We start from the raw sequence: 16,976 nt of genomic DNA, 5'->3' as shown, positions 1-16,976 counted from the left end.
AAAGCCGGAAGTGGCACTGTGGCTCAAGTGGTAGAGCGCTAGCCTTGAGCTGAAGAGCTGAGGGACAGCACCCAGGCCCAGAGTTCAAGCCCCATGACCGGACCCAAAAAAAAATGATCCAAAAGATAAAAATAATTTTCTTATTACTGATTTTTAAGCCTTGTGGCACATATATAAAGGATTTATGGATGAGTCATAAATCCTGAAAATTAGGGTGCCTCTTTTATATTGACCCCAAATAAAATTGTTAAGCTGGACACGGGTGGCTCATGCCTGTATTCCTAGCTACTCAGAAGGATGTGATAAAAGGATCCTGGTTCAAAGCCAGCCTGGACAGGAAAGTTTAGGAAACTCATCTCCAATTAACAACCAGAAAACTGGAAGTGGAGCTGTGGCTCAAAGTGGTAGAGCTGCTGACTTCAGCAAAAAGAGCTTAGACATATCTAGGACCTGAGTTTAAGCCCCATGACCACCAACAATAAAAAGTTGAATTGTGATTCTTTACAAAATGAAGTAACATTTAAATGTGCATTTTCAGCAGTTCAGTACATAATCTTGGTTTACATTCGTTTAATTTTATACATCAAATGTAAAAATAAAATTTGTCTTAGTTTAAATTTTTGTTCACTATATATGAAGAATAAGACCTCATGGCTGAATATACAAGTGTGAATACAACCATGCTTATTTGCACAGTGAGATAGACTAACAGCAGTTTTAGATGATGAAACAAACAGTTTTGTTACCTATTTTAGTATTAATGTCTCAGCTCCTTCATACTTTGGAATTAGCCAAATGTACTAGAAAAGGCACAGAAACATTCCATAAGGACCACAGTGTGGGTTTTTTTTTGGTTGGTTGTGGGGGCTGAACTCTGGGCATGGGCACTGTCCCTCAGCTCTTCAGCTCAAGGCGAGCGCTCTACCACTTGAGCCACAGTGCCACTTCTGTCTTTTTTCTGCTTATGTGGTGCTGAGGAATCAAACCCAGCGCCTCATGCATGCAAGGCAAGCATTCTACCTCTGAGCCAACTTCCCAGCCCCAAGGACTACAGTTTTAACCTGTTATATTAACTGATGAGACTATAATCTTTTCTTCCATATATATGATCATTTTCATTCCCTTAGTGGAAAAAAATGGCTCCTTATTTAAATCATCTTTCTCCCTAACCATGAAATTTTGTGGTTTAATCACTCGGGTTTTGCAAACAGATGAGTCATCTTGTGTAGAGAACGATAGACCATGCACCTTCTGACTATTACAAACAGGAAACAATACATGAACTTAAACTTTAAAGATCATTAATCTGCTTACCTCCATAATCTCAGTATTATTCCATTTCTTTTTTTTGAATTGTTTTTCTCTTTTCCTTTCCCAAACTGCTGATTACCAACATTCACCAAGAGCCCCTAAAGAATGTAGGTACATGAATTTAGTAAATTTTAACCATCTATTGATGTTGAAGAGTTATAAAAATAAAAAAGTCACTGGTAGATGTAATGATTCTATAAAAGCTCTCCCCATCCCAGTGAAATGTTATGCTTTACCAAAATGTGTTAGATGCAACAGACAGATGTTTCTGTCTTGGGGGTTTAGGGCACAACATTTCTGAGGAACTCTGACTCAATCTGTCCCTTCTCCTTTCACAGGGCAGCAAGGCGAACCCCATCCCTACTCACTGGAGCTCAGCTTTGATTTTTTTTAACCTCCCTTCCCCACCTTTCCAGAACACACACATTCCCATTCTAAAACTGATTTTATAACTACATTTTAAACATAATGATGCAACTTGGTGTGCACTACAGCAAATTTACAGGTGTTTTTTTTTAAATTGTTTCAAGAAAAACGGGACCTGGATTTAAGATGTAATTTTTAAAGTTTCTATTTCTATTTTTTCTGCAGCAGTTGGGTTAGAGGAGGAGGAGCCTTTTAGCCTCTCATAAACTGACCTCTCTATTTCCTCGTGTATTTTTAAGATTTAATTGATGATGTGGAAAGGGCTTTGCTTGTCTGCTATTGAGAACATTACCCTGGCGGTTTTTGTGGAAACTGCTTTTGGGAAGAGAAAAGAATTGAACTTTACTGACTTGACATTTTTGCACCTCCAGTTTTTCTAATCTGGGCTATTTTTATTTTTGTTTTTTTACAGTGAGATTTTTTTGATCTTCAGCTACAGTAAGTTATTCCAATTTTTTTTTTACATTTTTCCTGACTTTCCGCTGATTTCCTTTTTATTGTTGTTGCTAGTTATTATTATTTATTTACTATTATACTTATGATGGTGATGATGATGATGATGATGATGATTTTTAACCAGATTAAAATCGAGTTTTTCTGAATGTTCATAAGAATTCTTCGGCCTCCTGATTGACTTTGGAGTTTTGCATCTTGGGAGAGAAAGTGAAGGCATTAGTATTTTTAAGTGGATTGATCACATAAACCTTTTCTCTCCCAACCCCACCCTTGCCCTCAACCCCCTTCCCCACACTGGAAGTAATTTTACTGGCTGTTAAGTCTGTGACCTTATTTTTCCTTATCTTTAACTTAACTGTTTTAGAGCATCTCTGGACGTCTGTATTTTTCATTTTTTTATTTTTGTTTTTTTATTTTTAATCTTTCATTTGTTAAATTTTTAAACTGTGCTGCAATAAAATGTGTGTGGTACTACTTAACACCTATGATGGTGATGGCGTTTTCCCAGAAAGCCATCTTCCTCCTGTTTCCCTTGAAATCCCATCCTGCTTTTCCTGTACACTACCCTTCACAAACCACAAGCCGCAGCAACATGGATGCCCAGCCTGGGAGCAGCATCAGCCAGGATGACCTGGAGCCAGGGGGGCCTTCGGAACAGATGCACACCCTTCCTGGGTGATGGTAAGAGGTGTGAGGTCCACTTGGTTTCATTGCACAGACAAGTAAATACACTTTAGTTGACATGGTTTAGGTCAGAGGCTCTGGAAATGTTTAAGCCTTTTGTGTGTGTTTCTCAACAGTTACTTGTTAAATCCCCTTGAGTTATTGCACAACCTCCTGCTTTTTTTGAGTATTAATAGAGATGAATCTCACCGTTTCCTGCTGGCTTCAAACCTCAATTCTCCTATCTGCCTTCTGAGTAGTTAGGATTACAGGTGTAAGCCACCAGTGCTGCAACGGTTATTTGTGAGTTTATTGAAGGGGTTTCTAATGAGCCTAAGCTGATTTAATTTTACTTAGGAAAGTTGCTTGAAGTTGTTTCTTCAAATGATTTGGCAATAAGGTACTCAAGTTTTTTTTTTTTTTTTTTTTGCCAGCCTGGGAGCTTGAACTCAGCCTAGATGCTTCTCTGAGCTGCATTTGCTCAAGACTAGCACTCTACGATTTGAGCCACAGTGCCACTTAAATGCTTAAAATTTAAAATTTACAGAGATGAGTTACTGGCAGTTGTGGGGCTTCAACAAAAGGCCTGGGTGCTGTCTCTTGAGTCTTTCTGCTCGAGGCTAGAGCTCTACCACTTTAGCCACAGTACCACTTAAGGCTATTTCTGAGTGGTTTATTGGAGATGAGAGTCTTACAGACTTTCTATTTGGGCTGGCTTCTAACCACAATCCACAGATCTTCCTGAATAGCAAGGATTTACTGGCATGAGCTATCAGCACCCAGTTTTTTTTTTTTTTTGCTAGTCCTGGGGCTTGAACTCAGAGCCTGGAGCTTCTTGCTCAGAGCTATTAATCTAAAGCCACAGTACCACGTCCAGTTTTTTCTTTGTATGTAGTACTGAGGAATCAACCCAGGGCTTCTTCCAGGCTAGGCAAGCATTCTACTACTAAGCCACTTTCCCAGCCTGCTTTTTTCCCTTAAATGCATTGTCTTTTTTTTTTTTGAGGGGAATAGTGCCAATCCTGAGGCTTGAACTCAGTACCTGGGTGCTCTCCCAGAACTGTTTTGCTCAAGGCTAACACTTGAGTTGAGCCACAGATCCACTTTTTTTTTTTTTGATGATTTACTGGAAATACAAAAAAAGACTTTCCTGCCTATGCTGGCTTGATTCTCAGATCTCAGCTTCCTGGGCAGCTAGAATTGCAGGTATAAGCAAACACTTGGCTAAATTTGGTGAGCTTTTTAGCAAACTTTTTTTTTGGTCAGTCGTGGGGTTTGAACTCTGCGGATGGGCGCTGTCCTTGTGCTCTTCAGCTCAAGGCTAGCACTCTACCACTTGAGCCACAGCACCATTTTCAGTTTTCTAGCGGTTTATTGGAGATAGGAGTCTCACGAACTTTCCTGCCTGGGCTGGCTTTGAACCGTGATCCTCAAATCTCAGCCTCCTGAGTAGCTAGGATTACAGGCCTGAGCCACCGGCACCCGGCTTTAGCAAACATTTTTGAAGTTTGAAGATACTGAAATTAACACAAGTGTAACACAGTTTGTATAAGTTTGAAATAATGCAAAATAAATATTTAAAACAATTCAACCATAAATTGAATTGATTAAATGGTGAATCCCTTCGAGACTATTAATCAGAAAATACTTGCTATCATGAATGTGTATGTTGAATCATCTGACCTCTTTTTGGGGGTCTGCTACTTGTTATGTGATTTCAGCTTAAGCTGGCTTTTCTACTACATACACGAAGCACACTGTTACTTCCTTTTTTCTGATTAATTGGTAATGAGAGTCTTGATTTAACTGCCAAACTGACTTTCAATCATGATCCTTATATCTCATTCTCCTGAGTAGGATTTCAGGTGTGAGCTACCAGAGCATGGCTTTATCTAACCTTTTTTTCTGCCAGTCCTGGGGCTTGAACTCAGCCTGTGCACTGTCCCTGAGTTTCTTTTGCTCCAGGTTGGCGCTTGAGCCACAGCATCATTTCTGGCTTCTTTTGTTTATGCGGTACTGAGGAATTAAACAGGGCTTCATGAATGCTAGGCAAGCAGTCTAAGCTACCTTCTCCTAGCCCTTTTATCTTACCTCTTAATGAAGATCATGTTCTGTTGTAATATGAGAATCTGTCCAAAAAGTGAATTTGTAGAGATGGAATGTAGGTAGGTAAGTTGCATGACCCATTTTGTGTTTGTGTGCAAGCGTGCATGTGCAGGTCCTTTGGCAAGAACTAAGGGTTGAGCACTCTCCCTGGGCTTTCACATTCAGGGCTTGTACCACTATAAGCCACAGTGCCACTTCTAGCTTTTTCTGCTTATGTGAGTCTGAGGAATCGAACCCAGGGCCTCATGCATGTCAGGCAAATACGTACCACTGAGCCACCTTCCCAGTCCGTGTCTGGCTTTTTGATTATTACAGGTAAGAATGATGGACTCTGCTGCCTGGGCTGACTTCTAAGGGTAATTTTCAATCTAAGTAGCTAGGGTTATCAGCATGAGTATCTGCCATTCAACAAGACAGTTTTTATTACCTAAGGAAGAAACAAGTTGAGCCTGGTGCAGTTATTGGACTCTAAAATGAACTCTCCTCATCTCCATTGTAGGTCTTGAACTCTGGGTCTGGGCCCTGGCCCTGAGCTTTAGCTCAGGGCCAGTGTAATACTTGAGCTACAACTCCTTTTATTTTTTGGTAGTTAATTGGATATGAATCTCATGGACTTCATGTGCCTGCTGACTTGGAACTAATATTCTCAGATATCAGCCTCCTCTGTAGTTAGGACTATTGGCACGAGCTGCTAATGCCTGGCTGGGTGTTTTTTTTTTTTTTAAGGTTTATGTACCAAACATTTAATGATGCCACAGTTATCTGTAGATTAAATATAGAGAATTGTGGTAATGTACCATTTTGGTGAACAGTATGTACTGTAGAGATACCTGTTTTTTTGTATAATTACAATAAAATTGCAGTGTACTTAGAAGTTTCTGTGCTGTATTCAGTCCCATTTCTTGTATAATTAGGAATTGTATTGAAGAAAATTCTGTTTCCTAACTTACCCTTTTTTTGTTTCTTTTTTTGTGTATATGTTTTTGTGTGTGCTAGTAGTGGGGTATCTATGTACTAGGTACTTTTAGGCCATGAGTCTTGTGGGCTTTCCTGCCATGGATGGCTTTGAACCATGGTCTTCTCAACTTAGTGTCCTGAGTAGATAGATAGCATTGCAAGCCTGAGCCACTAGCTCCTAGCTTTTCTTCTTGATCAACTTTTTTTTGTTGTTGTTTCATTAAGTTTCAGAGCAACATAATACTTTTTTTTTTTTTTGGTCAGTCATGGGGCCTGAACTCTCAGCCTGGGCGCTGTCTCTCAGCTCTTCAGCTCTACCACTTGAGCCACAGCACCACTTCTGGCTTTTTCTGCTTATGTGGTGCTGAGGAATCAAACCTAGGGTTTCATACATGCAAGGCAAGCACTCCTACCACTGAGCCACATTCCCAGGCCTAAATAATTACTTAAAGTGATAATATGGCTTGAATTCTTTTTGGCATTAGCCATCACTTTAATTTTTCATTTGTAACTTATTTTTAGTTACTGTTCCTGCTCAAACGTTAGAAGGTTTCTTTTTTTAATATTGATAAGTTTTTTTGTGAAAATACCGTACAGAGGGGTTACAATTACATGAGCAAGGTAATGAGTACATTTCTTATCAAGCATTGTTGCATCCTCCTTTGTTGCCTTTTACTATTGTTGTCCCCCCCAGAGGGTTTCTTAGTATAATAAATACCCAGCAAAGCTTCAGATTGACTGCTAATTTCCATTGTTAAAAATTGATACATATATAGCCCAGGTATTGATGACTTACACCTGTAATCCTAATTGCTCAGGAGGCTGATATCTGAGGATTGCAGTTTGAGGTCAGCCCAGGCAGAAAAGTCCATGAGACTCTTCCCTCCAGTTAACCACCAAAAAGCCAAAATGAAGCTGTGGCTCAAGTAATAGGATGCTAACCTTGAGCAAAGAAAAAGCCCAGGGGAAGCACCTGAAATACACAAGCTGAGTCCCAGTGGCTCATGCCTGTAATCCTAGCTACTCATGAGAGGTGAGGATCACAGTTCGAAGCCTGCCAGGACACAAAAGTCCTTGAGACTCAACTCCAATAAACTAGGAAAAGCAGGAAGTGGCCCTGTGGCTCAAGTGATGTATAACACTACCCTTGAGCACAGAGAGGCTCAGGGACAGCACCCAGGCCTAGAGTTCAAGGCCCAGGCAGGACTGGGCAAAAGAAAAAAAAATACACAGTTGAGGGGAATTAATGCTTTGCATGAGAAATCAATGAAATATTCCAGGCCTGGGTGCTGTGCCTGAGCATTTCAGCTCAAGGTCAGCTCAAGGCTCTACCTTTGAACCACAGTGCCTCTTCCAGTTTTCTGGTGGTTAATTGGAAATAAGAGTTATGACTTGCTTGTCTGGACTGGCTTTGAACCGTGATCCTTAGAACTCAGAGTAGTTTCCAGAGTATCTGAGCTGTAGCAACGATTACAGATGTGAGCCACCAGCATCCTGCATTGAAGACTTTATTCTAATTTAAATTACATGTAAAAGTAATGTATGGAATGCAAATGAATCAAACCAAAAATTGAGTACGAATAAGGATTTTACCTAATAGTGAGTTGTGAATGTGTTTAAAGTACCTAAGTTAAGGAGGCATGGAGTACACATTTGGATTATTACCTTCTAAGGGATAATGATGGATTAAGTTGCACTTTTTATAAGGCATAGGATGGAGAATAAAGATTTAAGTTGGACCCAGTTGTAGTGATTCATCTTTTTTTTTTTTTTTTTGGTCAGTCATGGGGGCTGAACTCTGGGCCTGGGCACTGTCCCTCAGCTTTTCAGCTCAAGGCTAGTGCTTTACCACTTGAGCCACAGTGCCACTTCTGTCTTTTTCTTTTTGCTTATGTGGTGCTGAGGAATCGCACCCAGGGCCTCAAGCATGCAAGGTAAGCGCTCTACCTCTGAGCCACCTTCCCAGCCTCCTGGCTCATCTTTTTAATCCTAGCTAGTCAGGAAGAGATGAGGATCATGTTTCAAAACCAACCCTAGTGGAAAAATCTGTGAGATGTTTCTGATCAGCAAAAAGTTGGAAGTGGGGTTGTATTTTATGTAGTGCAGCACTAGCCTTGAGCAAAAAGGCCACGCTGGATTATTAGACCCCGATTTCAAGACCCAGTATTGGCATGAGAAAATGTTGGGCTGGAATCATTTCTCCCGTATTTATAGAGTAAGATCTTAAGTTCAAAATCCAGGTAATAGGATGAAACTTGGAATAATAATGGATAAGCAAGCCAGGTACCGTGGCTCATACTGGTAATCTTAGCTACTCTGCAGGCTGAAAGACTCTTAACTGCAATAAACGACTAGAAAACCAGAAATGGCACTGTGGCTCAAGCCAGTAGAGCACTCTACTTGAGCTGAAGAGCACAGTGATGGCGCCCAAGCCCAGAGTTCAAGCCAAATGCAAAAGCATTAAAGGAAAGAGCTGAACATAAAACATTCAGCTGCATTAAATACTAAAATCTCTCTACTGTTGATTTTCATGTTTTGGTGACAGTTTAGTTAGTACGATTGTTGGGTTAGAAAGGGTAGAGGGAACTTGAACATCTTGAAGAGATTGGGAACTATTGAACTAAGTGATCTTAATTGTTTCAATTTGATACTTACATTCTAGAAAATTAACAGGAAACTAAATGCTTAGTAAAGAAAATTTAAAGGAAACATCTAAAGGGAATATTAATGGCATTAATGTTCAAATACCCATAACAATTTTAGTTTTTTTGTCTTTCCTTATGTTTTACAGCTAAAGATATGCATTCACGTATGACTTTCTTTTTTAATTTATTGATTCAAAGGTCCATGGATACAGTAGGGAAGCTGTAATTTGATTTTTTTTATTGTAAAGATACTATACAGAGGGTTACAGTTATATGAGTGAGGTAATGAGTATACTTCCTCTTGAACATTGTTACCCCCTCCATTGTTTTCTCCCTACCATCCCCTCCCTCCCTCCCTTCCCCGAGGTACGTATGACTTTCATCAGCATAGAATCTCTCTCTTTTTTTTTTTGTCGATCTTGAGGCTTGAACTCTGGGCTTGGGTGTATATAGTCTCTTAGAAGGATTGCTTTAAAAGGTCTTCCTTCCATATCCTTCCTTTCTACTCATTTTCCTCTGCTAGCTATACCTCTAGTTCTATTTTCTTAATAGCTACAGTTATAGTTTCATGGTAGGATGCATAAGGGTGTATTTTGCTTTAGTAAGTGTAAGAACTTGTGATTGATTTTCCTCACTCTTCAACCTTTTTAGCAAAAAGAATATTCAACTGACATTGGAATCTGTACTACTTAGTGGAAGTACAAGTTTCCCCCACTGGATGATTTGGCAGAAAAAAATGGTTATTGTGCTGGGCACTGGTGGCTCACACCTGAAATCTTAGCTACTCAGGAGGCTGAGATAAGAGGATCGCAGTTCAAAGCCAGCCTGGGCAGGAAAGTCCATGAAACTACCCTTGAGCCAAAGAGCTGAGGAACAGCACTCAGGCCCAGAGTTTAAGCCCCACAGCGGACAAAAAAAAAAGGTTATTGTGTTCTTGGGAAAAATGACTTCATGTATCATTTTTGCATTTGCCAACATAGGTACTTTCAGGTCCTTTTTTTTTTTTTTTGTCGGTTGTGGGGCTTGAACTCAGCTTGGGAGCTGTCCCTGCACTCTTCAGCTCAAGGCAAGTGCTCTACTGCTTGAGCCACAGCGCCACTTCTCTTTCAGCTCTTTTGAATGGGTAATTTGTATGTGTGTAGAGAATACGGTACCTGTTCAGCTCTCGTGACAATCTGTTGACAAAACTCAAAAGGTAAATCATTCTTTCAGTAATAAAGTAATGTCACATTTTCCACATTAAAATCCTTTAGTAGTTAGGTAAATTTCCTATTAGTTGTATACAGTATTCTATGAAGTTTGGTTGACTTCATGACCAGATTCAAGTTAAGAATATTGCATAAGCTGGGTGCTGGTGGCTCAGGCCTGTAATCCTAGCTACTTGGGAGGCTGAGATGTGAAGATCGCGGTTCAAAGCCAGTCCGGGCAGGAAAGTCGTGAGATTCCTCTCCAATAAATCACTAGAAAACTGGAAGTGGTGCTGTGGCTCAAGCGGTAGAGGGCTCACCTTGAGCTGAAGAGAGTGCAGGGACAGCGCCCAAGCCCAGAGTTAAAGCTCCAAGATCAACCAATAAAAAAAAAATTACATAGAGGCTGGGAATGTGGCTTAGAGGTAAGGGTGCTGGCCTAGCATCATGAAGCTCTGGGTTCTGCTATTCAGTACCATACAAACAGAAAGGGCCAGAAGTGGCATTGTGGCTCGAGTGCTAGCCTTGACCAAAATAAGCTCAGAGACAGTGCCGAGGCCCTGAAAAAGAATAATATTGCCTAGGTAGTGTGTGTGTATGTGTTCATTTGTGTGTGCTTGCACATGCTGGTACTAGGGCTTGAAGTAGGCCTGGATGCTATCCTTTATTTTTTTGGTTGGTCATGCGCCTTGAACTCTGTGCCTGGGCACTATCCCTCAGCTCTTCAGCTCAAGCCTATCGTTCTACCACTTGAGCCATAGCACCACTTCCACTTTTCTGAGTGGTTAATTTGGAGATAAGAGTCTCACAGTTTCCTTCCTGGGCTGGCTTTGAACGGGGATCCTCAGATCTCAGGCTCCTGAGTAGCTAAGATTACAGGCAGGAGCCACTGGCGCCCGGCTTTATCCTATTTTTACCCAAGGCCAGTACTCTTCTACTTGAGTCACAGCTTCTTTTGATTTGGTAGTTAATTGTAGATAGAAGTCTCAGAGACTTTACTGGCTTTGAACCAAACAATCATTAGATCTCAGCCTCAAGAAGAGCTAGGATTATAGATGTGAGCCACCTGGGCCATAAATGAAGTTTGGTAATTAGCTTTGTTTTTTTATTTTAGTGTTTTTAGCTAGTAATCTAGCTCCATTGTAAAGGTTTCTTAGATAATAGTTTGTTTCTTGTTTCTTATCTAAAGAAACTGATAAATTGGTTTCCCAATGTTTAAAATGGTGTAATATGGGACTGGGAAGGTGTGGCTCAGTGTGGGGGGGTGCTTGCCTTGTGTGCATGAGGCCCTGGGTTTGATTCCTTATCACCACATAAGCAGAAAAGGCTGGAAGTGGCACTGTGGCTCAAGTGGTAGAGTTCTAGCCTTGAGTTGAAGAGCAAATGCTATCTTTCTGAGTGTTGGGAAGTTAGATACAGGCTTGCACCAGTACATACTTTCTAGTTGGACCTGTGGGCCAGTGTAATCCTAGCTACTCAGAAGGAATGTGTTATAAACTGGAAAGTCAGACTTCAACCAGCAAAGAATTGGAAGTAGAGGCATGTCTCAACTGTTAAAGAGTGCCAGACTTAAGCAAAACAGTAAAAGCCCGGTGTTGAAGCCCTAATACTAGTATACACTATTTATAATTTTGTGATAACTGGGATTTAAATTGAATTGGATATTGACTGCCTAGGTTAACTTCAATGTTTGATACTCTGCTTTTGCCTTCCTGCATAATGTGAGTCACTAGGGCTCAGCTCCGTTTTTATTTAAAAATCACTTCTTTTGGAGGCTGTTTTGTTTGCCTGTTGGATATTCTAACAGCACATTTATTACGTTATTTGTTTTACATGGAACTTTTATCTAAATATGACCAGTGTTGTTGCTTAAACTGTCTCAGAGATAGCCACTATACCCCTGTGTGTTTGTGAGTAATGGGTTTGACTCCTCAGATCTCAGCTTCCTTACTATGATTACAGGTGTGAGTCATTAGTGCTTGTCAAGTGTAAAATAGGTGTAAACAAGTGTAACCAACTGAAATAGGTGCAAAGAATTGGCAAATGGGCGGTAAAATAATGATTGAAGTACTTCACAGTTGGAATGAAATAAAAGCTATTAAGTTAATCAAAAAAAGGGAAGAATATGAATGTAACAGGGTAATTTGATCACAGTATGTTTACATGTTACAGAAATAACCAATCTTTGCACAATTAATAGGGACAATCTGTAGGAGACAGATTACAAAAAAGGTAAAGAAAATAAAGTGGGCTGGGAATGTGGCTTAGTGGTAGAGTGCTTGCTTAGCATGCATGAAGCCCTGGGTTCGATTCCTTAGTACCACATAAACAGAAAAGACTGAAAGTAGTGCTGTGCTGTGGCTCAAGTGGTAGAGTGCTAGCTTTGAGCAAAAGTTCAGGGACAGTGCACAGGCCCTGATGAAGCACCATGACTCCCCCCCCCCCCAAAGAAAAAAAAAACAAAAACAAAACCATGCACTGATTATTTCAACATTTTTCTAGAGTGTTTGAGTCTTACTAGGCTTTGAACTTTAGGGCTTCAGACTTTCTATGAAAATGGCATACCATTTGAGCCATGCATGTATCCAGTTCTAAGATTCTTTGGCAATGGTCCCTGTGTGTCCTGTTCTAATGAAAAATTAATGCATCAGAAACATCTGATGCCAGTTAAGCACTCTACTTCTTGAGACATTGCCTTCTCCCCCTTTCCCCTTTACAAATTGCTTATCCTCAGGACAGTGATAACATTCATATTGTTGACTTAACTGGCATTGTTGAATTTTGGTGGTTGTAAATGCTGTCTTTGGGATTTGATTTGCCATCCTCTAGTTTACTTTGAAGATTTAGACAAAAAAATACCCCAACACTTTCACAAGCTGAAATTCTTTTCTACTAGGTTCTATGCATCTTAGGGTATTAATCTATTCTCTTTTAATTCATTTTTGGGGGTAGGGACTCTGTCCTTTCTGATTTTTTTTTGTTCAAGGTTAGCACTCTACCACTTGACATAGTTCCACCTCCAGCTTTTTTTGGTGGAAGTGGGGCTTCCACCAAAAATAAGAGTCTCAAACTTTCATGGGCTGGCTTTAAACCAGTCTTCAGAGCTGTTAGGCAAAACAACCTGAACTGATATTACTATGAGCCTCTTCTCTTGGCTTATATAAGACAATGGATTTACTTCTCAGTAGTTGGGATATTTGAAAACTTATCAAGGTATTGAAAGATTCATTTTGAATGTCTTTCCTGTTTCATAGTTTGTAGCACCTCTTTACCGTGTCCTTTGCTCATGGCTCCATATTTTAAAATAATTTTTTAACTAGTTTATGGAATGTTCCTCTTTTATTTTGGCCTGGTACACTCGTATTTATTCTGTGTTCTAATGGTTTTATCATCATCACCATCCAATATTATTAATAAATGCCCTACCTATAAAAAGTAGATTAAAATTCATAATCTATGTAAAGACTATTGATTCCTGTAAAACTCTAACATAAGTTAACGTACTTGTAAATTGGTATTTACAGAGTGAATGACTTTGAAAATTTTTTTTCATTATAAGGTTTTTTTATACTTAAAGGAAAGCCAAGTTCTGTTCATTTTGTTAAAAATGGTTTGGGGTAGAATTTGGAGTATTTTGAGGAGGAATAAATGAGATTTAATGTAAGGTGTGTAACAAGGTAGTTAATGGGAAGTTAAATAAATGGTATAGAGCTGAGTGGGTCCCAGTTTGCTTAAAAACTTCAAATTACAGATATTTGGATATAGTGTCTCTTAAGAGGATTGTGTTTGTCACTTATCTATGAAGAGGATTTTTGTCCTGAGAAATATCCTAGTGCTCCTTGTATGGAAAAGAGCCAAGGAAATTTTACTTCTTTTTTAAGGCTACATTTAGGAGTACCATTCTCAGGATAGTAATATTTGTTGTAAGATCTCAAGTTGACTTACATTCTAGATAGTCACAATGGCTCAAAATTTAGATTTTATTATTTTGTGTGTGTGTATGTTGGTCCTGGCCTTGAACTCAGGAACTAGACACTGTCCCTGAACTTTCGTACTCAAGGCTAGTGCTTTATCACATAAGCCATCTCTACTTGTGACTTTTAAAAGTTTATTGGAGATGAGTCACATGAACTTTGCTCCCCCAAGTGGGCATCGAAGCACAATCCTCATAGCTCAGCTTCCTGAGTAGCTAGGATTATAGGCGTGAGCCTCTGGCAGCGGACTAAAAATTTAGTTTTTAAAGAATACTGTGACTACTAACTGCTCACCTAAATTCTTTCCCCTTCCCTATTAATTTTTCAGCTTTGTGAGGAGCCAGACTATCAGACACAATGGCTAGCAATGTTACCAACAAGACAGATCCTCGTTCCATGAACTCCCGTGTATTCATTGGGAATCTCAATACCCTTGTGGTCAAGAAGTCTGATGTGGAAGCAATCTTCTCGAAGTATGGGAAAATTGTGGGCTGCTCTGTTCATAAGGGTTTCGCCTTTGTGCAGTATGTTAATGAGAGAAATGCTCGAGCTGCTGTAGCAGGCGAGGATGGCAGAATGATTGCTGGCCAGGTTTTAGGTAAGGTCTGGATGAGTTAAATTTACTTTATTGATAAAATCCCTAACTTAAATTTTGTTTATTCATTTCTCCTTTTGTAAAGCTACTATATGAAACATTCTGGAATGTCTTTTTTTTTTTAATTTGATTTTTTTTGGGGGGGTCCGGTGGTGGGGCCTGAACTCTGGGCCTGGACGCTGTCCCTCAGCTCTTCAGCTCAAGGCTAGTTCTCTACCACTTGAGCCACAGCACCACTTCCCGGCTTTTTTCTTTTTGCTTATGTGGTGCTGAGGAATGGAACCCAGGGCCTCAGGCATGCAAGGCAAGCACTCTACCACTGAGCCACCTTCCCAGCCTTGGAATGTCTTACAAGTATATAATGACTTCCACATAATGACTTGTAATGACTTACATACTCAAGGATTTTTATGTGTGGGAGAGAGCTGGGGTGTACTAGTGTTTGAACTTGGTCTTGTGCTTGCTCCTTCACTGCCTAAAAGTCATTAGAAATTCTAAAGCAGTGGGTTTTCTACTTCTGGATCTGTTACCTGTAATTTTTCTAAGATTAACATCCTAGATAAATTTTTGATTGTTTTTGTGCCAGTGCTGGGGCTTGAACTGAAAGCCATGACAGTACTGCCTTTTTCTACTCAGTGCTGCCACTTGATGTTTATCATCTCAGCCATGACTCTAGCCCAGCTGCTTTGCTTGGTAATTTGAGATAGTCTAAAAGGATATTTGCCCAGCTTTACATCAAACCAAACATTGACATCCTGAATAGGTTAAATTACTGACATGATTCATTGGTGCCTGAGTTTTGTTTTTTTAAGTCTTTCAAATTTTGTTAATCCATTACTTCTAAATACAACTGTGGCTTAGACATAACAGTTACAACTGGTTTAAATTCCTAGCCTTAGTCTATTGCATATACAACCACTATTGTCTTTATTTGGATAAAATAACCAACAGTATGCAATGATTTCATACTGTTCTAAATGACCAAATTCATCTTTTTTTTTTTTTTTTTTGGGTCCAGTCGTGGGCCTGAACTCTGGGCCTGGGCGCTGTCCCTCAGCTCTTCAGCTCAAGGCTAGCACTCTACCACTTGAGCCACAGCGCCACTTCAGGCTTTTTCTTTTTGCTGAGGAATCAAACCCAGGGCCTCAGGCATGCAAGGCAAGCACTCTACCACTGAGCCACCTTCCCAGCCCCAAATTCATCTTTTGTTAGTGGTTTTTGAATTCTGAACACATTTCACCAATTCACTTAATAAAAATTTTTGTTTTGCCTGACACAGGTGGCTCACGCCTGTCTGTATTCCTAGTTATTCAGGAGGCTAAGATCTAAGGATGGCAGTTCAAAGCTGCCAGGGCCGGAAACTCGTGAGACACTTTATCTCCAATAAACCACTCAGAAAACCAGAGGTAGTGCTGTGGCTCAAAGCTAAAGAGCTGAGGGACCTTGCCCTAGCCCAGAGTTCAAAACTTGAAATTTTAGATGACATTAAAAATTAGACTGTTATACAGCAGAGTGACAGTGTACTTACCAGTTTTTCAAATGTTCGTGGGTGAATTGTACTTTAGAGAGCTGGATTTTGACTAATTAGTTTTTATTTTTTGTTTTTGTCAGTTGTGGGACTTGAACTCCAGGCCTGGGCACTGTCCCCAAGTCTTATACTTAAGGTTAATGCTGTATCACTTCGAGCCATAGCACCACTTCAGGTTTTTTGGTGGTTAATTGGAGCTGAGTCTTACAACCTTTGTTGTATGGGCTGGCTTTGGACCAAGATCCTTAAGCCATAAAAAAAAATGTCCATCTGCCAATTGGATTTTAATAGGCTTTTTGTCTGAAAGGAGAACATACATCTTTTAGTATATTTGAGTTTTACTTAAGTGTTTTGTCCATTCACTTTTTTCTGTTTGGTGCTACTATAGGGTTTGAGCTAATCATGCTTTCCTTTAGCTGTTTTGCTCAAGACTGGCACATCTCCACTTTCAACTTTTTTCTGGTTAATTGGAGTTAAGATTTTGGGCTGACTTTTTTTTTTTGGTCCGGTCGTGGGGCCTGAACTCTGGGCCTGAGCACTGTCCCTCAGCTCTTCAGCTCAAGGCTAGCACTCTACCACTTGAGCCACAGCGCCACTTCCCTCTTTTTTCTTTTTGCTTATGTGGTGTTGGGGAATCGAACCCAGGGCCTCAGGCATGCACGGCAAGTGCTCTACCACTGAGCCACCTTCCCAGCCCCTTGTGCTGACTTTTAACTGCAGTTCTCAGATGGTAGCCTCCTTACTTGGTTAGGATTGCAGGCATGAGCCCCTGACAATCTAGCACTATTTCTAAAAATAAAATATTTTTGTAAGAAAGTTTTTTTTTAACACAATTTAGGGGTGATTTGAATGTCCGACACTTCATCCACAATATGAATTGACATTTTGTGACTGTACTAATTATAACTACACGTTTTTATTTTATTTTTATTTATTTTTTTGGGTCCGGTCGTGGGACCTGAACTCTGGGCCTGGGCGCTGTCCCTCAGTTCTTCAGCTCAAGGCTAGCACTCTACCACTTGAGCCTCAGTGCCACTTCCAGCTTTTTTCTTTTTGCTTATGTGGTGCTGAGGAATCGAACCCAGGGCCTCATGCATGCAAGGCAAGCACTCTACCACTGAGCCACCA

At 40.2% G+C, this 16,976-nt stretch overlaps 1 protein-coding gene across 1 annotated transcript in view; it reads left to right on the top strand.

Moving 5' to 3' along the window:
* Hnrnpc (heterogeneous nuclear ribonucleoprotein C (C1/C2)) overlaps positions 1-16,976 on the top strand; it is a 48,330-nt gene that overhangs the window by 18,510 nt on the left and 12,844 nt on the right. The window contains exons 2-3 of the mRNA XM_013029666.1: positions 2,150-2,175; positions 14,054-14,323. Coding sequence (XP_012885120.1) covers positions 14,083-14,323 — 241 coding nt within the window. The 5' untranslated portion in view covers positions 2,150-2,175; positions 14,054-14,082. The remainder of the gene's footprint in view (positions 1-2,149; positions 2,176-14,053; positions 14,324-16,976) is intronic.

This window comes from Dipodomys ordii, unplaced genomic scaffold, assembly GCF_000151885.1.
Source record: "Dipodomys ordii isolate 6190 unplaced genomic scaffold, Dord_2.0 Scaffold121, whole genome shotgun sequence".
Classification (NCBI taxonomy): domain Eukaryota; kingdom Metazoa; phylum Chordata; class Mammalia; order Rodentia; family Heteromyidae; genus Dipodomys; species Dipodomys ordii.
The sequence above is the reverse complement of the archived record's forward strand: the minus strand, read 5'-3'. Positions and strand labels throughout refer to the sequence as shown.